Here is a 16,116-nt window from a genome sequence, read left to right as displayed (position 1 = left end):
AGGAAGGACCCAGAGTCGCAACGAACGCAGTTTTCTGAATTCTTTAAAATTAACCCGAGATTCTCCGTTTGTCAGTCCGCGTCCCTCTTCTATAGTAGCCATGGACTCTCTCCAATTCGAAACATACACCTCGGACTCTGACTCCTCCACTCCCCGCACACCCTCCCCCCGCTCCATCGACGTACACCCCCCCTACAAGCACATCGTCGACCCCATCCCCCCCCTCTTCGCCGACTCTGACCACCTCATCCACCACGACGACTCAAACCCGTTCTGGCCCCAGTACTCCTTCACCAACTCCTCCCGCGGCTCTCTCCTCCAGGAGCTCTATGACCACGACATACCCCCCACCGACATGTACATCGACGACTCCCAGTCATACCAGGACTGGTCCTACATCCAGCAGCAGCAGCAGCAGCAGCAGCACCACCACCATCATCCCCAGCAGCACCACTTTCAGCAGCACCAGCAGAACAGGGCTGACCACACCATGATCCGTCGCGCCACCTTCCCCTACGTACGCCACGATCGTGACGATCTCCACTCTTCGTCCTCCTCAAACTATCCCTCCTACATACAGGACCAGTTCTCTCACCCGCCCCTCTACGCTGACCAGATCGCTGCAGAGCCTGCACAGGACGCCTATGTCTCCTCCTCCTCCCCCCATTCCTACCATGACTATCCAGAACACCACTCTCATGTCCAACAACTCCACCACCACTCCTCAGAGGGCATAAAACTCGAAGATCCCTCCCCTGTCATCGTACCCTCCCAGATTGCTTGCTACCCCCGCCACCCCTCCTCTCACCCCGGCCTTCCCATGTCCTACCTTTCTCCCCATACCGGTGTCCCCGTCCAGCACACCGACGACGCCGCTAGCAAGGAGACCCAGTACCTTCGCAGGCGCTGCTTCAACTGCCACACCACAGAGCCCCCTTCCTGGCGTCGCTCCACCCTCAACCCGGGCAAAATCGTTTGCAACAAGTGTGGCCTGTACGAGCGCACCCACCTCCGTCCTCGTCCCCTTCGCTTCGACGAACTTCGCGCCGGTAACAAGGCTCGCAAAGCTGCTACTCAGGGCACCGTTAAACCTGCCAGCGGTACCGTACCAAAGGACGCAAAGAACCCTTCCATCGTAAAGAAGGAGCCCAGAGAGTGCGGTCTTGCTAGAAGGAGCTCGGTCTCCAGTTCTGCCTCCAGTGTCCACTCGGGCAGCGCCACCAGCGACTGGGATGATAGTGGTCAGTATTTGTTGCCTTTGCTTGCGATCTGCTTGCTTATCGTGTCCTTAGTATCAGTATATTCGTCTTCTGGCTCTGCCCCGCCCTCAAACTATTCTTCGCCTGCAGCTGCCACTTTCCCCATCCCTCGCTCGTCGCAGAGCCCACCCATGTCCTCTCCCGGCCATCCGCGCGATGGCGGCATCAGACTGCCGAATGCACCGCTCTCCGACATCGCCTCCCTCCAAGCCAGCATGCAACAATCCTCTCTCCAGGTTCAGGGCCAGTCGTCAGCAGCAGCGCCATCGCCGCGCAAAGCAGCCACCGTTCCCATCCCTCCCTCCTACTACGCCCAACAGCACGACCAGTACAGACGTGGCTCGATGCCGACCTACGTCAGCTCGCCTCCGATGCAGTCGAGCTCGCCCGCTGGTATGGTCTCGTCCCCGGCGATGCATGCCATGTCGGTGCAGGAGCAGGCAGATGGGATGGATGTCAGTTCGTCCAATGTGCCACTCAGCGAGCTGTCGAGTGCGGCTGCTGCTGCTGCTGAGGAAGGTGTGCGCTCATAAGAGCTGGGGGAGACGTTGCTTGCGATGTAGGCTTTTTTGTTGGCGTGTAATCCTCCTCCCGCGGGGGAGCGTTGTAATTTCTGTTGTATCTCTCACCTCTGCGCATGCGCGCATTGTGTTTTTGGAAGATGACCCTCGTAATTTCTGCCCATTTTCTTTCCACTTCGTCTCATGTTTTCGTCTCGTTCGATATATAATCGATAATGGCGGCTTTATTTATTTGAATCATCCTCATCACTGGCACTCCTCGAATATATTCAACCATTTCCTCCCACCGACGACGACGACGTTTATCACAGCTTTTCTTTGTTCATAATATCCCTCCTCATCTTTCACGACGACAAAGGCACAAATCACCCACACTCTTTTTATTCCCCCACCAAAACGACGGCGGATCGCAGGACGCATACCCCCTCTCTCACATCACCCACACCGCAAAAGTGATCGTGGAGCGTTCCTTTCCCGTTTTATATTATTTATTTCGAAATCGGAAGCCAAGAAAGAAGAGAAAGAATGGCAAAGCAAGTCTACGAAAAAAAACCACACTTTTCTGTATTTCTTGTTTGACTCTTTTGTCTCCCGTTTCACACACGTGTAGCCAACCCCCACTGTTTTCTACCCCCCCTTGCACTTGCCGCCCTTATACCACGGACTGGCGCGCTGTTTTACCAGACAGAAAGACCAAAAAGGCGATGTCGGCGCGCCCCGCCTCTCCTCCCTCCACGTTATGCAGCGCACAGAGACGCGCTGCTTGTTTATAATGTGCATATACATAATACACCACACGGAAATTTTTCTCTTTGGCTTTTTGTTCGATCCTTTCGATCCCTTTCGCCGTCCGTTCTTGATATCAATGTTGTTGCCCCTCTGTCACGCCCCCTCGTCACCCACCCGTCATTGTCCCCCTTTGCTTGTACGTCGTCGTCGTCGTCGTGTCGTGTTTCCCCTTGCCGCCCCCGCCCTTGCTCTCAGATACCCTCACCCTCGAAGAAATTTAATTAACGCAGTGACTTGCTCCTTTTTCTGTCTTTCTTTTTTCTTTTCGTGCTCTCCGAGTTTCTTTCCATGTCTCGAGGCCCTGGTTTCTTGCGACTCTTTTTTTTTTTTTTTTTTTTTTTTTAATATTATTTTCCCCTCATTTCGTGAATTGATTTGAATTGAATTTTTTTTGAGACGGATTGTGTTTTGTTTTGTAATAGTTAGCTCTTATAGAAACTTTGGAAGAATTGGGATGAAATAAAAAATATATATATTGGAGGATTCGTTGAATTCAATGATGCAAAGTACTCTTAAGGATGAGGGCAAGGATGGGATTGCTGCGAGGCTCTGAACTTGGACGCTTAGGCTCGCCCCTCTGCATATTGCACATGGCAAATCTGTGCACTTGGGCTGCACGAGCGTCAGGCGTCAGGCCTGAGGTTTTGCCCCCATTGACTTGTATGGCCACGGCGTCGCTCGCGAAGGTTTTCGAAGAATCGAAGGATCGAAGGGCTCTCTAAGAACTCAGAGAACTCGAAGAACTCGAAGAACTCAAAGAACTCGATCTACTACTACGATGACTGTACGGCCGTAGCCTATGGGAACGACGTACGGATAGGGGGATAGCACCGAACTCGGGTTTTTTCCGGTTTTCGGTTTTCGGTACACGTGGTTTTCTTTCACGGTCACAGGTCATTCATGCTATGATGCTTATCGTGATTTTATTTTATTTTATTTTATTTTATTTTGTTCAGATTTAGGGGGGCGAGGGGAGGGGACTGCGCAGTCTGACAGATTATCACGGATGAGTCGATATTGGGTGTGAAATTGGACTCCGGATGGTTGACGCGGATGCGGGTTGGGGATTCAGAACGATTGGATGAACGCTGAGAAAGAGAACAGGACGGCTGAACCGTTCACAGCTCGAAACCAAGAACCCCACTCGAAGAACACACACTCGGGGCGTAGGGTCCTTGACAGTCGGCGGTGTCAAGTGTTTTGAGATGTCATGCGATGTCACGATCATCGTTCACTTCTCTATTCAATGGGCAAGTGGGGCGATAACGTTTTGTATTGGGAGTTCCCCTGAGATCAGCTGTTGGAATAGGTTGGAACAGGATGTTGGGAACAGGTTTATCGGTCACGGTGGTACGTACTACTACTACGGCGTGAAGGTCAGTTACGAACCGTCGATCGGTTTTGGAATTTGAGGTTCTTGGGCTGCTACCAATAGGCTTGCTATCATTGCAATATACAACCGCATCCATTGACGATATCCAGCCCCACGCGACGAGGGGAGGTACCTTTTTTCAACTCAAGAAACTGAACTCGAAACTAAATCTGGGGTGGGCGTAATTCACATAACTAGTATATTAAATGAAAATGACTATTGGCGACATATGGGCGATTGTGACTGCGCGCGTCGTTTTCGAACGTTCGAGATTTAAAAACTCAATTGAGTACCGGGTGCACCATGCATGCATGTTGCGCAACCTCAACTGGAAGAGGGCTTTTTTTCTTCTTCTTGTTTTTGCAATTTGGGGCGATGTGGCGAAATGAGTTTAAGCAAGGGCCTGCACAGGCCTAGGGGGGTCCTTAACCCTGCCCCGTATCTCATCGCGATAGCTTTATATACATTTTCGTAGTTCTGTACGTATGTGGATGGCATCGATATCGATACTATCATGATCGAGGTCTTCCTTTCTCTCTTTCTCTTTCCCTTCTTTTGAGGGGGGGAGGTAGGCCGTTAGCCGTAGGGTGACCACGTTCCTAGGGAATCGGACATGCGCATGTGCCGTTCTACCGATCCAAGGAATTCGAGCGAATCGTACAGTTCATAGTCATATTTAGATGGCGGGCGCAGGTGGGGGCTCTGGAAGGGGTGTACTGCATACGGTGTTAAGGCATATTATGCATCCTGTACTCGGTACTCCGAGGCTCTCCCCTCTCCTCTCGAGACGTTTACCTCGATTAGACGGCTGGTGCCTTGCACTGTGTGTGCACACGGGCGTTTCAGTCTATTTGAGATGGGCCCCTTGGAGTAAATGAATGAGGATAAGAATAAGGATGATAGGGGGTTGACAGGTGTGACTCGGTGTGGAGGTGCTGTAAGGCGGGTGGACGACTCGGGGGCTGACGTTATTATACGCGCGCGCATACGGACGACACCGTGACAATGACTAGTAACTAAGCAGCCATCCTGGACAATAGATGAACGAATGGGAAATATGGCTGCCCCAAACTTGACAGTCCTGGAAAATGCATTTTGTGACAGAACTCACAGGCGCGTTGGCGGGAAGGCCGTGGTGGGTGGATCCTCCCTCCCCCCTGTCCATACGCTTGCGTGGTGTGCGTGGTGCACGGTGTGTGCAAGCCTATATGAGTATGACGGTTATCCGTTTAGAGTAACGGGTGCGAGTCATGTTCCAAGTTGGACGTTCACGGCGGCGCTTCACCTGAGGCCTGACGAGACCGATAATCTCGAAGAATGGGAAATGGACAAAATGGACAAGCTCCGAGACATGTGCAAAAAAAAAAAAAAAAGTTAGTAATAATCATACATGGAGCTGGAGGGAGAGGGAGGCGATGAAGAGTGTCACATCCCCCGTCACTGTGCGTACTGCATGGGGTGACCTAGCCGGCGCAGAGCCGACAACGCCCTGTACCTTCATACCAGCGTCTCCACACCACGCGCGAGACTGCATCAACAAGACAACAGCTCATGACCCTTTGCAAATAACCTCGTTCAATTTTGGTCGTTAGCATTTTTGACATTTGTGTTTGTTTTTTTTGCGTAAAAAATTTAAAAACAATTTTGGGAAGAGAGGTACGCGTGGTGGAGGTGCTAGCGAGATGAGTCGGGCAAGGGAGTTCCGGAACTAGGTGGAGCTCGAGGGGACAACTCAAGGACAATAGAGGTGGTGTGATTATACGAAGAAAGGGATGGACTCGTTGCTTATTGAAATACGTCAATGACAGACTGTCATATCATGACTGTGCGGGTGTAGATAGGTAGATCCTTATCGTGAATATCCTACCCTGCTAATACACCCTAACGAAACAGCTCGCATCGATGGAGCTTGGAGAACGTGCGACTACTACTATAACCTACTATGGCGGACAATGTACCATGAAGAAGCATGGATAGAGAAGAATCGCATGTGGGGTGGAGGAACTAGGCCTTGCTGCAAGCGACGCCCACCATGCTATCGTTTGGTCGTTGATGGGTCTTCTGAGGTCTTCCTTCGGTGCTGTGGAATTCTCGTCCAATTGCCCCACTGGTGATCGACGATCCTCAACTTTACCCGTCGCCTCGTCTACGCTCGGTAGCGGTCCTCTTTACCCCGCTCGAGTCCAGCCGAGGTGGACCACGCGCTTTTGCCCTGGAAGACAAACACCGGTATCAGTTCAAAGCCCTCGCGATCGCAAACTCGCCTCATCAAGGTTAATCCGGTGTCTCGAATAGAAAATACCAGTTAGAGTAAGCAGTCAGTCCCTGAGTATCGTTCAAGGTTGGCGGAGGGGCTGCCAGTGTGATCAGGTGGGATGACGCAATCATTGGGTCGTGTCAATGTGGAACGTGGTACCGCGTAGTGCCCTATCCCCTCTTCTGACAGGCGGCGGAACATGGGGGGGGGGTCGAGTTGTTACTTTGTTCGTTGCGTCGGGCTTCGTTGCACGTGGATTTGCGAGCGACCGGGGATTGTCATTACCTGTATCGGTTAAGCGTCTGGGTTAGGTGTAGATGTTACGGTGCTTAGGGGGTCGTTGGGTGGAAGCGGCTGCATCGCGTCCGGGTACAGTGCTAATTGTTAATTTATTGCCAGGGAGTCAGAGATAGTACTGTCATGATGTTGAATTAGGTCAGCTAGAGAGACTAAGTCAGAGGCTGCGAGAGGCGGTCACGGTCGGAATATTAGCCGTGCGTAGTAACTTGAAGGAGCTGAGACACAGACGCCAGAGGGGTAGAAGCATGGTCACGGTAAGAGGTTGAGTCAGGAACTAGTGCCAGGAGTGGTGTAGGCGTAAAAAGTTAAAATGAAAGAAAAGGTTAGGTTATAGACTAGCGCAACACGAGGCTGATGTTGGAGGGGGTGACGAGGGATCGTGACAAATGGAAATCGTCGAGTTTGGGGATGAGTATCCGGGTATTTGTTTTTTTGAAGGCACGATACCATTTTGGAAGACTCCGGCGTGAGGCGTAGGGAGACTCGAGAGGGCGTAGCGCTCGTATACTGGAAATGTATTACTTTTTGTCACGGTGACAGTGCCTCGTCTCGACACATTATCTGTCTTCTGGAGATGAAGTGATCACATGGGTGCATGAAGAATACAATTTGGAGACTTCGACGGGGACTATCTGTGGCGGTAATTGAGTGTTGTGGCGGTATACCATACGGCGTAGCTCAAAAGCGTTTTGCAGTAAAGCTTGGTGGTAGGTCCGAGTCTGAAGCGCTGAAAGATGACTCGGTGGAGAACTGGGGTACGTACGATAAGTCTTAGCTAGGAAAGTGAGGAAAGTGTCAATGTAACGCAAGGTGACATCGTGTCAGGATTAGTGAGGCCGATACCCGTTCAGTTGGCGTTTGACGATAAGGGGAGTCTGATCGTGATTGGTGTCACAGTGTACTCGCGGGATGCAGGGCTGCTTGGCTGCTGTGCTGGTGTCGTATGGGTAATTATGAATGGCGGCCCGTGAAGTGTGTTGCTGTAAGGTAAAGCACATTGGCAAAGAACACCCCACTGCCCACTATCGAATATGGTGTGTTACGTATACTAGAGGTGATACGATAGCTCAAAGAACGATGCAAGACCGATGATAAGATGGCGAGCAGGAATACTGTGTGGTCGCGAATCAGATGGCACAGCTACAGCCTGAGCGTCGCAGCATGTAGTAACTTAGAATGGAAGAAGCTAGTGGAATGGCACTGTGATTTGATCACGAATGATGGATATAGCGCTGGGATTGTAGCAAACTTGTTTCTGTAATGTGGAGATGAGAGCTTTGGAAGGGAAAGAACTGAACCGCAGTGGAAGCGAACCGCCTCTGGCACTGCCGCTGTTCTCACGACGGTACTCCCATCATCCATCTTATCGTGAAACACAGCTTAAACCGCATCCACCATCTTCTATATGGCGAAACCATCCAAATGCACACAATTCAGTCTTGTTCCGAGCATCACGGTCACCTTTCTGCGCAGCTTTTCGGCCTCTCCTTGGCGTACATTCAGTAAATCCTCGCCCATAGTACACGGGCACGAGGCCCACTAACACAAAGCCATCATTCATGCATCGCTCACATTGGCTGGATGCACCTAATCTCACACCCGTGGTCACTTCATCGTCCGTCTATTACACGTTACCAATCAGCACAAGTCCCCGCACCTGTACTCACAATGTGCATCATCATTTCAAACACCCGGTGGCCCTGCAAGGCCTCGAGCACTGGCATTACCGTGATTAATGATCGTTTGTGTGACGCAGAAGGATCATGTACAGCGTGCTGAGTCGCCGTCATCCACTATGGATTCGCTCGTCGTCAATGGAAACTGACAATTGGTCAACTCAACGTTACACGGCGCTAGTCTTATTACAGTTTGCATGCATGTCTGCAATATGCAATGTGCGCTCGTACGTATACAGGGGCCCGTACCATGCGCTAATTTTGCTTCCTAGCCCGGTGTATCATCTCTGCTCGTGATTAATTCAGTTCGTCTTCAAGTCACATCCACGAGTCGAGTCAACCTGTGCGTTTTGATCCGCAGAGTTTCCGGCTTTCATCTCCTCGTCGCTACAACCGTGACATCTCCGAATGGAGGTTCCAATTGAAACAATCACTCAATGATCATTGGCGGACACGTTTATTTGTCGTTCTCATTGTCGAACTGCCATTATCTGTGGCGCACTGCCAATTGTATATGTGACTTCAGCGATTTCATCGTACGTTTTGAACGGTTCTGATGGCTCTGCTTTAGGATTTGCTACCATTGTATTTGGTTGGCATAGTGGTGTTTTGGTTCAAGGTTTGCTGTCTTTGTTCTCGATCGATGCGTGGCTGAAGCTATGCTCTTTCGTTATCGCAAGGATAACGCAGGGATTACCATGCGTGGCTCTAGCTCTTTCTTTCGGCTCCACCAAGCCGTATACTCCACACTCGACATGTACATTAGGGACCGACTTTTTGGATAGGCTCTTTCAAACATCACTGGAGTTTCCACTGCACGGCGGGTCCCTTCAAGCCATCCAACCTTGATATCCTTTGCCACACCGCCAATTGCAATACATTATACAAATTATTCGGTCTCTGTCACTCTGCATACGTCTGTTTTACTCATATTCATAGTATGATCCAGGACAGGAAAGTGGCGCTGAGAGTTGTCCGAGGTTTCACTTCTTTATAGAGTGAGAATGCGGATCCTCGACGGACGGCGAGCGCATAATTGAAAAAGTGCTTCGGATCAAAGAGTGATTTTCGATTCCATGGACTCGCTGTCTATGTCCGTGCGCTTTTCGGATCGATGCTTCTTAGGAGACATAGGAACGAGTACTCAGAGCGGGAACAGTTGAGCCTATGCCCAGGTTGCAGACTATGGATCCTGTTCTCAGAGTGTGATTATCAGTCTATCTAGGCTGAACTTTATCAACCCACCTCTTCACTTTCCCGCGTCCTACCAAACCGGGTGCCGCCATTCGTCGAATCCAACAGCGCAACTCAACAGAGATGGCTATGGCTGATTTCCACAGAAAATAAAATCCTGGTATCTTCATCAGATTGTAGGCTGATGATGATCGGACGTTATGAGTGCTATGCTATCGAGCTGTGTTCTGACATGACACCGGGCTCGTACAGAAATGGAGACGTTTTGAGAGTTACAATCTTGTGTGCTCTTGTCATCATTGGCGCATCTTGACTTTGTTGCATTGTTACAAACGGCCATCTCGGAGAGACGTTTGTGCGCGTACAGCTGTCTTCTTTTTTTTTGTGTGTGGTTATTCAGACTTGCAGTGGGGGAGGGAAGGGGGTTTGGTTGAGTCTGTATTCGAGTACAGTGTCTGATCCGACTGGCAACTATCGGATTGAGGGTTTACTGGAAAGCATTTGTTTCATAATGTGTCTTTATCCAGGCTATTCGGTGCGTTCTAGACACGATTGTATTGCTTGTTTTTTTTATCTGAGGTGATTCTCATCCTTACGTCTACCTGTAGCTTCTCATTGAGGATTTATTCTACGGTTAATATCGCTCCCCTCTTTTGAAGTCATCCTTGAGCTGACAATGCGGTTTAATGAATTAATAGACTTCTTTGTGTTTCTGTCCTTGCTAAGAATGCATGATATCGTACACTAGTACGTACTAATTCGCATTTTCACCGTGTTTACCGCGGCAGTTTGGAAAGTATTGCAAAGCAGGGACACTTGTGACTTCGCTAGTAATAAGTTTCATGGCATTGGACACGTTGTATCGTGTTCAAGAGCGTCATTTTCATTCCCGAGGTCTTCTACTGTCAACGAGCTGTCCCTCCCCCCTGTTATGAAAGTACTTCCTTGTATTAACGTCACGAATTTCAAAATTAACATGATGCATTTTTAGGTGTTGCCCCTCATGCGTTAAGGGTATAATGTGACGTGTCCTCATGCGAATCTTGGATTTTAGCGTACGTACCATCGGTTTACATTCCAGCCGTGGTACACACGGCTGGATTATTACTCAGCCTCTTGTCGAATAGGAACGCTAACCACAACATGATGTCTGATTTCACTCCGCCTTCTTCGTATCCGAGAAGGAAAGACAGATTCGGACAGCGCTACGGCCCAATGGCGTTTGTGACTACCTTAACAACAACTTGAAGTCTTCTGTGTTAAACACGCTATATCTCCAAAGAAATCATCGCGTGCTCGTCTTCCAAGGCCAATTTATCGCGCTCAATGATGTAATATTTCATCTAACGATACCGTTTGCAAAATTGAAATCATACATATTTAGGAAATATTGCTCGTCCCTGGATCCCTTCTATTATGACCTTGGCCACACTACAAACTTCGAGTTCTAGAAGTGGGTGTCATTGATGCACTTTCCCGATGTGTACTGCGGCTGGATCTACTAAGTATCTCGTCGAAAAAGGCGCGTTAATCATGAAGCTATCGTCAGTTCAGGTTATTTCTGCGAATTCCTTCTGTGCTCGAGAGGGGGGACAACTTGTGACGAAGCTCCGCGGGTTTTCGCGCAGTTTCATGACCCTGCTGTGGTGCTCGCTGCAGCATTGCGTCCCTGAAGACATACCCAATGGCGTACCTGGCCCCCCGCGCTGGTTGAGTTATTGCTGAACACGGTGTCACGCCTCTCCATACATGTACGGATATACTATGTCAGCTACGTGTCGCGATATAATTGCTACTAACCCTGGACCTGTCAACTGATAGCGGCGGATTATTTATTGCCGGTACATCGGAGGAACTCCAGTCTTGGACTTTGCACCCGACTATGATACCCTTCGTGCGTCAAAACAGAGATTGAAGCGAATAATTATTCATGAACAACTAGCCTGGGGGTAAATGGATACTCAGGTGATATGATCCTAAACTATATTATACCTGACGGATCCTTCGATCAGCTGCTAGATTACTGTTCCTCTCGCTCCCGACAAGCTCGATTCACACGATTGCCTTCGCCTTGGACATCGTGTACCATGAGGCTTATCATTTGACGCAGAGAGTATGTAAGTCAGCCAGAAGAAGCACGTCGAAGAGTCTAATGTTGAGATGGTCATAATTGCTTGACCATGAGGCTTGTGAAGGAAGCTTTGTGGCGCTAAGCAGACACGGGCCCATCTCCATTGGTATGCCGATCGACAAAGATAACACAAGTGTCGAGGGCTGAGAACACCTCCGCATAAAAGACAAGCGTTATTAAAAGAAGCGAGAAGCCAGCCTCGATATGTTGGGTGGATAAGGAGTTGCTGGTTGAGGGGCCAGGCACAGAAGCACCATCCTCTCCACAGCTTGATGGGTTAGACCGTCGAACACCCCCACGACTCACAGCAGAGGACGTTTGAGAGATAATGATAGTTAATCAGCGCCTTGGTCTTGGTGCTGATGTCAGACTCCCATTGAAGATGGTGCCATGGACGTACAATGATACTGGTTATTTTTGAGTCGGTTGTCTGATCTATCATCAGGCGACGGGAAAATGCAGTGGAATCAGGAAAGGCGTACGTACGCAACCGTCATGGCTGTCAAAACAGAAGGGGGAGAGAGGCATGTGAGCGAAAACTCAGATAAGAGCTTGATAGAGAAGCTACTTGCAGTCAGAGTTATCAAAAGCTCAAAAAGCGGTCCATCGACCGATTGAACTTACAATGTAGCGTGACAGTGAGAGTGAGATGTTCCGCTTCGTACAGCTGTAGAGCGTGAGAGCGTTGGCTGAGAATAATGCACCATTAAATTGCACCCAACGTGACTGAGAACGATATCAGAATGGGTATATTGCATAGTGGTGCTATAGACGAGTGGGATTTATATGAGTGGCGCTTCTGGGTCCAATTTCGTGGCACCAGGGATTTTGTACGAGTCGTAGGTTCGTGCGAGTAACGATGAATGTAGAAGTCGAAACCGGAAAGAATATCATTGCGATACCGGTACCGGTGCATAGCTTATTATATAGACAGAGATTATGCCGCCGAAACCGTGTAAGCATCCAGGTCAGTGTTATTGAGTTTCACGCTGGGTTAACTTGTCACGACACTCTGGAAAAGCCAATGTAATGGTATTGTGTGTGTGACACAATCCGCACCACCCCCGCACCAAATAGTTTACCAAGGGTATGGATGCGCAGATATGATACGGGTCGTGTGGGTGAGTCTGTTTCAGGAGACCGATGACCGTGAGCCATAAAAAGAGCTAGATACAAGTCCCATGATTGATTGGCTGATCAAAGACGACTAGCATAGCGTTTCGGTGAGGCGGTATTGCGGTAGTGTTGGTGTCTACATTGGCACACATACTCTTGTCGTGTGACGGAAATGAAACTTACTTAATTATTCGAGTTCTCCAGTGAACTATTGTTGTTCAAATGCGAAGATACGCAAACAAGACTGCTAAAGTCCATTGCTCCAACACTGTGTGAGATTCAAGTTTGAGCCGTTCACATGAACGACGCTATTTATCAGTAACGATAAAGTCATAGTAACTTTTGATGTGTATTAGAGATAAGAATGTTGCAAGAGTGCTGTGTTTCAGAAAGATCGGGAAAGAGCAAAGTAAGGAAATAGAAAGAATTGACAATGTCAACAGTTGTACTTACCTGTGCTAGCCAATGTTAGCCCGTCTACTCTGATGTTATGTGGACGCTGCGAGGTAATCGGAATGTTATACGTTCGCGTTTCATTGTAAGTGCAGGAACGTTAAAGAGAGGAGCACACGAGAACATTGAATCCAAACCGAAGGGCATAAGAGGCTGTCTTCAACCTTAGGGAGTAGTATAATATCATTAGTGAGGTCGTAGTGACGCAGCGGTTATAAATTGAAGGTCTATGGGTAGAGCTTGAATGTTTGTAAAGTTGCTGTCGCCCAGTGATATTGGTGCTTTCATCGGGGAGAGCAAAGTTCAAGTCGATGATCTGAGGTCACGGTGTGACCGTCACAAAAATATGAGAATAGAGTGTTTTTTGAACTTTCTAGGTATCCACTCCTAGGATGGCCAAATCTCAATTGAACCAGCTGAAGTCGGCGTTATCGCAGGCAGGACTATCTCAGACCTCACAAAATGGCAAAAAGCGTAAGAAATCCGGATCAGAAGACACGGAAAAAGTGAAGAAAGCCGCTAGGCTTCAAGCCATACATCAAAGGCTAAACCAGTTCGACACCAAAGTTACGAAACTCAAGCATGATGTTGGTGGGCGAAAGATAAAAGGGGCGATTGGGCACCCCGCTCAGAGTAAGCAGGCTGGTATCGAGCAGGTGAGTCACTGACGATCTTTAATTAAACTGTGCTTCACTAACTCCTTTGGAAAGCGCAAAAGGACACTGCTTAAAGAGTATCAGGAGAAAGGTCATGCTGGAGGGATGATAGATAGACGATTTGGTGAAAATGATCCAACGATGTCGGTGGAGGACCGTATGCTTGAGCGGTTCACAAGAGAACGGCAGCGCTCGTCTAAAGCTTCTGCATTTAACCTTCAGGACGAGGAAGAACTCACACACTATGGGCGGAGTTTGTCTATGCTCGACGACTTTGATAACGTTGGTCTACATGTGGATGATGAAGATGAGGATGATGAACGTCCGTCTACCCTTATATGACATTTGGGCCTGTTGCTGATTCCTTTGCAGGTCAGATTGGTGGAGAAGTAGTCAAGCACACACATTTTGGCGGTTTCGATGATGAAGACGAAGATGACGAAAAAGAGGGTGATGAGGTCTGTCTTCCGACCTGGATATCATCTTCCTGACTGAAATGTATTTAGTCCGAACGAAAAAAATCCAAAGCGGAGGTCATGGCAGAAGTGATGGCCAAGAGTAAAGAGCACAAGGTTTGCTTCGATACTCTAAAAGTACGCAATATTCACTCATAGTGTATTGTTTCAACCTCCAGTTACGCCGCCAAATGGAAAAAGAACAAGGAGAAAACATTCGACACCAGCTCGACCAAGACTTCGACACCCTTAAATCATTGCTGTATGCACCAGATCCCTCATCAACTGGTAGCAACTCAATTCCTTTGGGAGTGAGCCGAAAACCTCTTCCGCAGGATAACGCGACAACTGAGGAACGGCCGATCGAGGTTGATTATGACCAGCAAGTTCGCGAGCTTGCTTTCGAAAAACGCGCGAAAGCAAAAGATAGAACGAAAACGGAAGAAGAAATTGCTCTGGAGGAGAAGGAGGCGTTGGAAAAAGCTGAGCGTCAGAGAAAGAGACGAATGTTGGGAGAAGAGGAAGATGGCAGCGACGAGGACGAAGCACAAGGTCGAAAGAAACGAAAGAGAGACAGAGGAGGAGATGACCTGGATGATGATTTCCATGAGGCGGAGGAAGATTGGGCTGGACTTGGCTCTGGACTAGGTGAAGGGGGTACACGGATTGGTAATGACGAGGTTTCAGTCCATAGTGATAGTGAGGATGATAGTGAAGACAATGGCGAAGGGAAGGAGGGGGAGGGGGAGGAAGAGGCAGAGGAGTCTGACAATGAGGAAGTAGACGATGATGAAATGTCTGAAGGCGAGGAAGGCGAACTGACGGAGCTCACGACAAGACGAAAATCCAGGACATCCGAACCTTCAACATTTTCCAAGGAACTGCCTTACACTTTTGCTTGTCCAGGAACCCACGAGGAATTCTTAGAGATAGTGGAAGACGTGGAAGATGAAGATGTGCCTACTGTTATTCAACGTATCCGAACCCTGTACCACACTAGTTTAGCAGCAGATAACAAGTTTAAGTTACAGGTCAGTTTCTCCCTTGTAATAGCGGAAAACATTTCGCTTATCCTAGGTTTAATAGACTCTAGCAACTGTTCTTGTTGACCATGTCCTCTATATCGCATCACCTCCGACGCCCCGCTTTACCCTACTATCGTCCCTACTTCCACACCTATTCGCCCTATGTAAATCTTATCCCATCGAGTCCGCAGAGTACTTTGTAGGGAAACTTTCCTTGATGCACAAAAATCTCAAGCGAGGCTTATCTCAAGGTGCCTTGGATCCCGAGGCGAGAACATGGCCTGGTGTTGCAGAGCTGTCGCTCTTTCGAGTCATCGGCGCTACGTGGCCAGTTAGTGACTTGAAGCATCCAGTCATCTCGCCAGCACGTCTCCTCATGGGTGCTTACCTTGGTTTGTGCCGTGTTCGGTCATTAGCAGATATTGCTAGTGGCCTGTTCCTCTGCACATTATTCCTTCAGTACGAAGAGTTATCTCAACGGCTAGTGCCAGAGGCAGTAAACTTTGCAATGAACGCCGTGTTACATCTAGCTCCTCATTCCTACAAGGATGCGGCCTCGTTACCAGGTTCTTTTCCTTCCCCTGACTTACGGTCGGAACTATGCCTACCACTTTCAATTGTCGCTAAGAAGACCAGAAAGTTGGCTATCCAGAAACCTAATTTGGCCCAGCTGTTGACTGCTGCTGCAACGGACGAACAAACCAAAATAGATCTCTTAGGTTTATCATTCGATGCCCTCGATCGGTTCGCGAATATGTACAAGGGTTTAGAAGGGTTTATCGAGCTTTTTGAGCCTATTCAAACAATTTTCTCGAAGCTTGACTTCAAATCAGCAAGTCCTGACTTAGAGGTAAACCATACCCCTATCACTGCCATAAGAGGGTTGACTCATAATTGTTTCACAGACGAAGA

At 48.8% G+C, this 16,116-nt stretch overlaps 5 protein-coding genes across 5 annotated transcripts; 4 read left to right on the top strand and 1 right to left on the bottom strand.

Annotated features, from left to right (window-relative positions):
- Window positions 1-100: 100 nt before the first annotated feature.
- On the top strand, window positions 101-2,775 carry SERLADRAFT_414154 (uncharacterized protein; the record flags this gene model as incomplete). The annotated part of the gene is made up of 3 exons (XM_007315967.1): window positions 101-517; window positions 581-1,241; window positions 1,293-2,775. 3 exons carry the CDS (start codon window positions 101-103, stop codon window positions 1,790-1,792), a joined length of 1,578 nt encoding a protein of 525 aa, XP_007316029.1.
- Window positions 2,776-3,080: 305 nt separating this feature from the next.
- On the top strand, window positions 3,081-4,036 carry SERLADRAFT_462241 (uncharacterized protein; the record flags this gene model as incomplete). Its single annotated transcript, XM_007315966.1, has 1 exon — window positions 3,081-4,036. One exon carries the CDS (start codon window positions 3,775-3,777, stop codon window positions 3,979-3,981), a length of 207 nt encoding a protein of 68 aa, XP_007316028.1.
- A 317-nt stretch (window positions 4,037-4,353) lies between these two features.
- Window positions 4,354-5,524, top strand: SERLADRAFT_462239 (uncharacterized protein; the record flags this gene model as incomplete). Its single annotated transcript, XM_007315965.1, has 1 exon — window positions 4,354-5,524. The coding sequence occupies one exon, from the start codon at window positions 4,990-4,992 to the stop codon at window positions 5,317-5,319; it is 330 nt and encodes a 109-aa protein (XP_007316027.1).
- Window positions 5,525-5,704: 180 nt separating this feature from the next.
- SERLADRAFT_462237 (uncharacterized protein) lies at window positions 5,705-6,221 on the top strand (the record flags this gene model as incomplete). The annotated part of the gene is made up of 1 exon (XM_007315964.1): window positions 5,705-6,221. A coding segment is annotated over one exon (228 nt), but the record flags the coding sequence as incomplete, so codon positions are not given.
- A 2,338-nt stretch (window positions 6,222-8,559) lies between these two features.
- Window positions 8,560-9,136, bottom strand: SERLADRAFT_383744 (uncharacterized protein; the record flags this gene model as incomplete). The annotated part of the gene is made up of 3 exons (XM_007315963.1): window positions 8,560-8,690; window positions 8,746-8,793; window positions 8,855-9,136. The coding sequence occupies 3 exons, from the start codon at window positions 8,935-8,937 to the stop codon at window positions 8,645-8,647; spliced, it is 177 nt and encodes a 58-aa protein (XP_007316025.1).
- Window positions 9,137-16,116: the final 6,980 nt, after the last annotated feature.

The sequence above is a fragment of the Serpula lacrymans genome (assembly GCF_000218685.1).
Source record: "Serpula lacrymans var. lacrymans S7.9 unplaced genomic scaffold SERLAscaffold_4, whole genome shotgun sequence".
In the NCBI taxonomy this organism is placed as follows: Eukaryota; Fungi; Basidiomycota; class Agaricomycetes; order Boletales; family Serpulaceae; genus Serpula; species Serpula lacrymans.
This window is presented reverse-complemented; position numbering and strand designations above follow the sequence as displayed.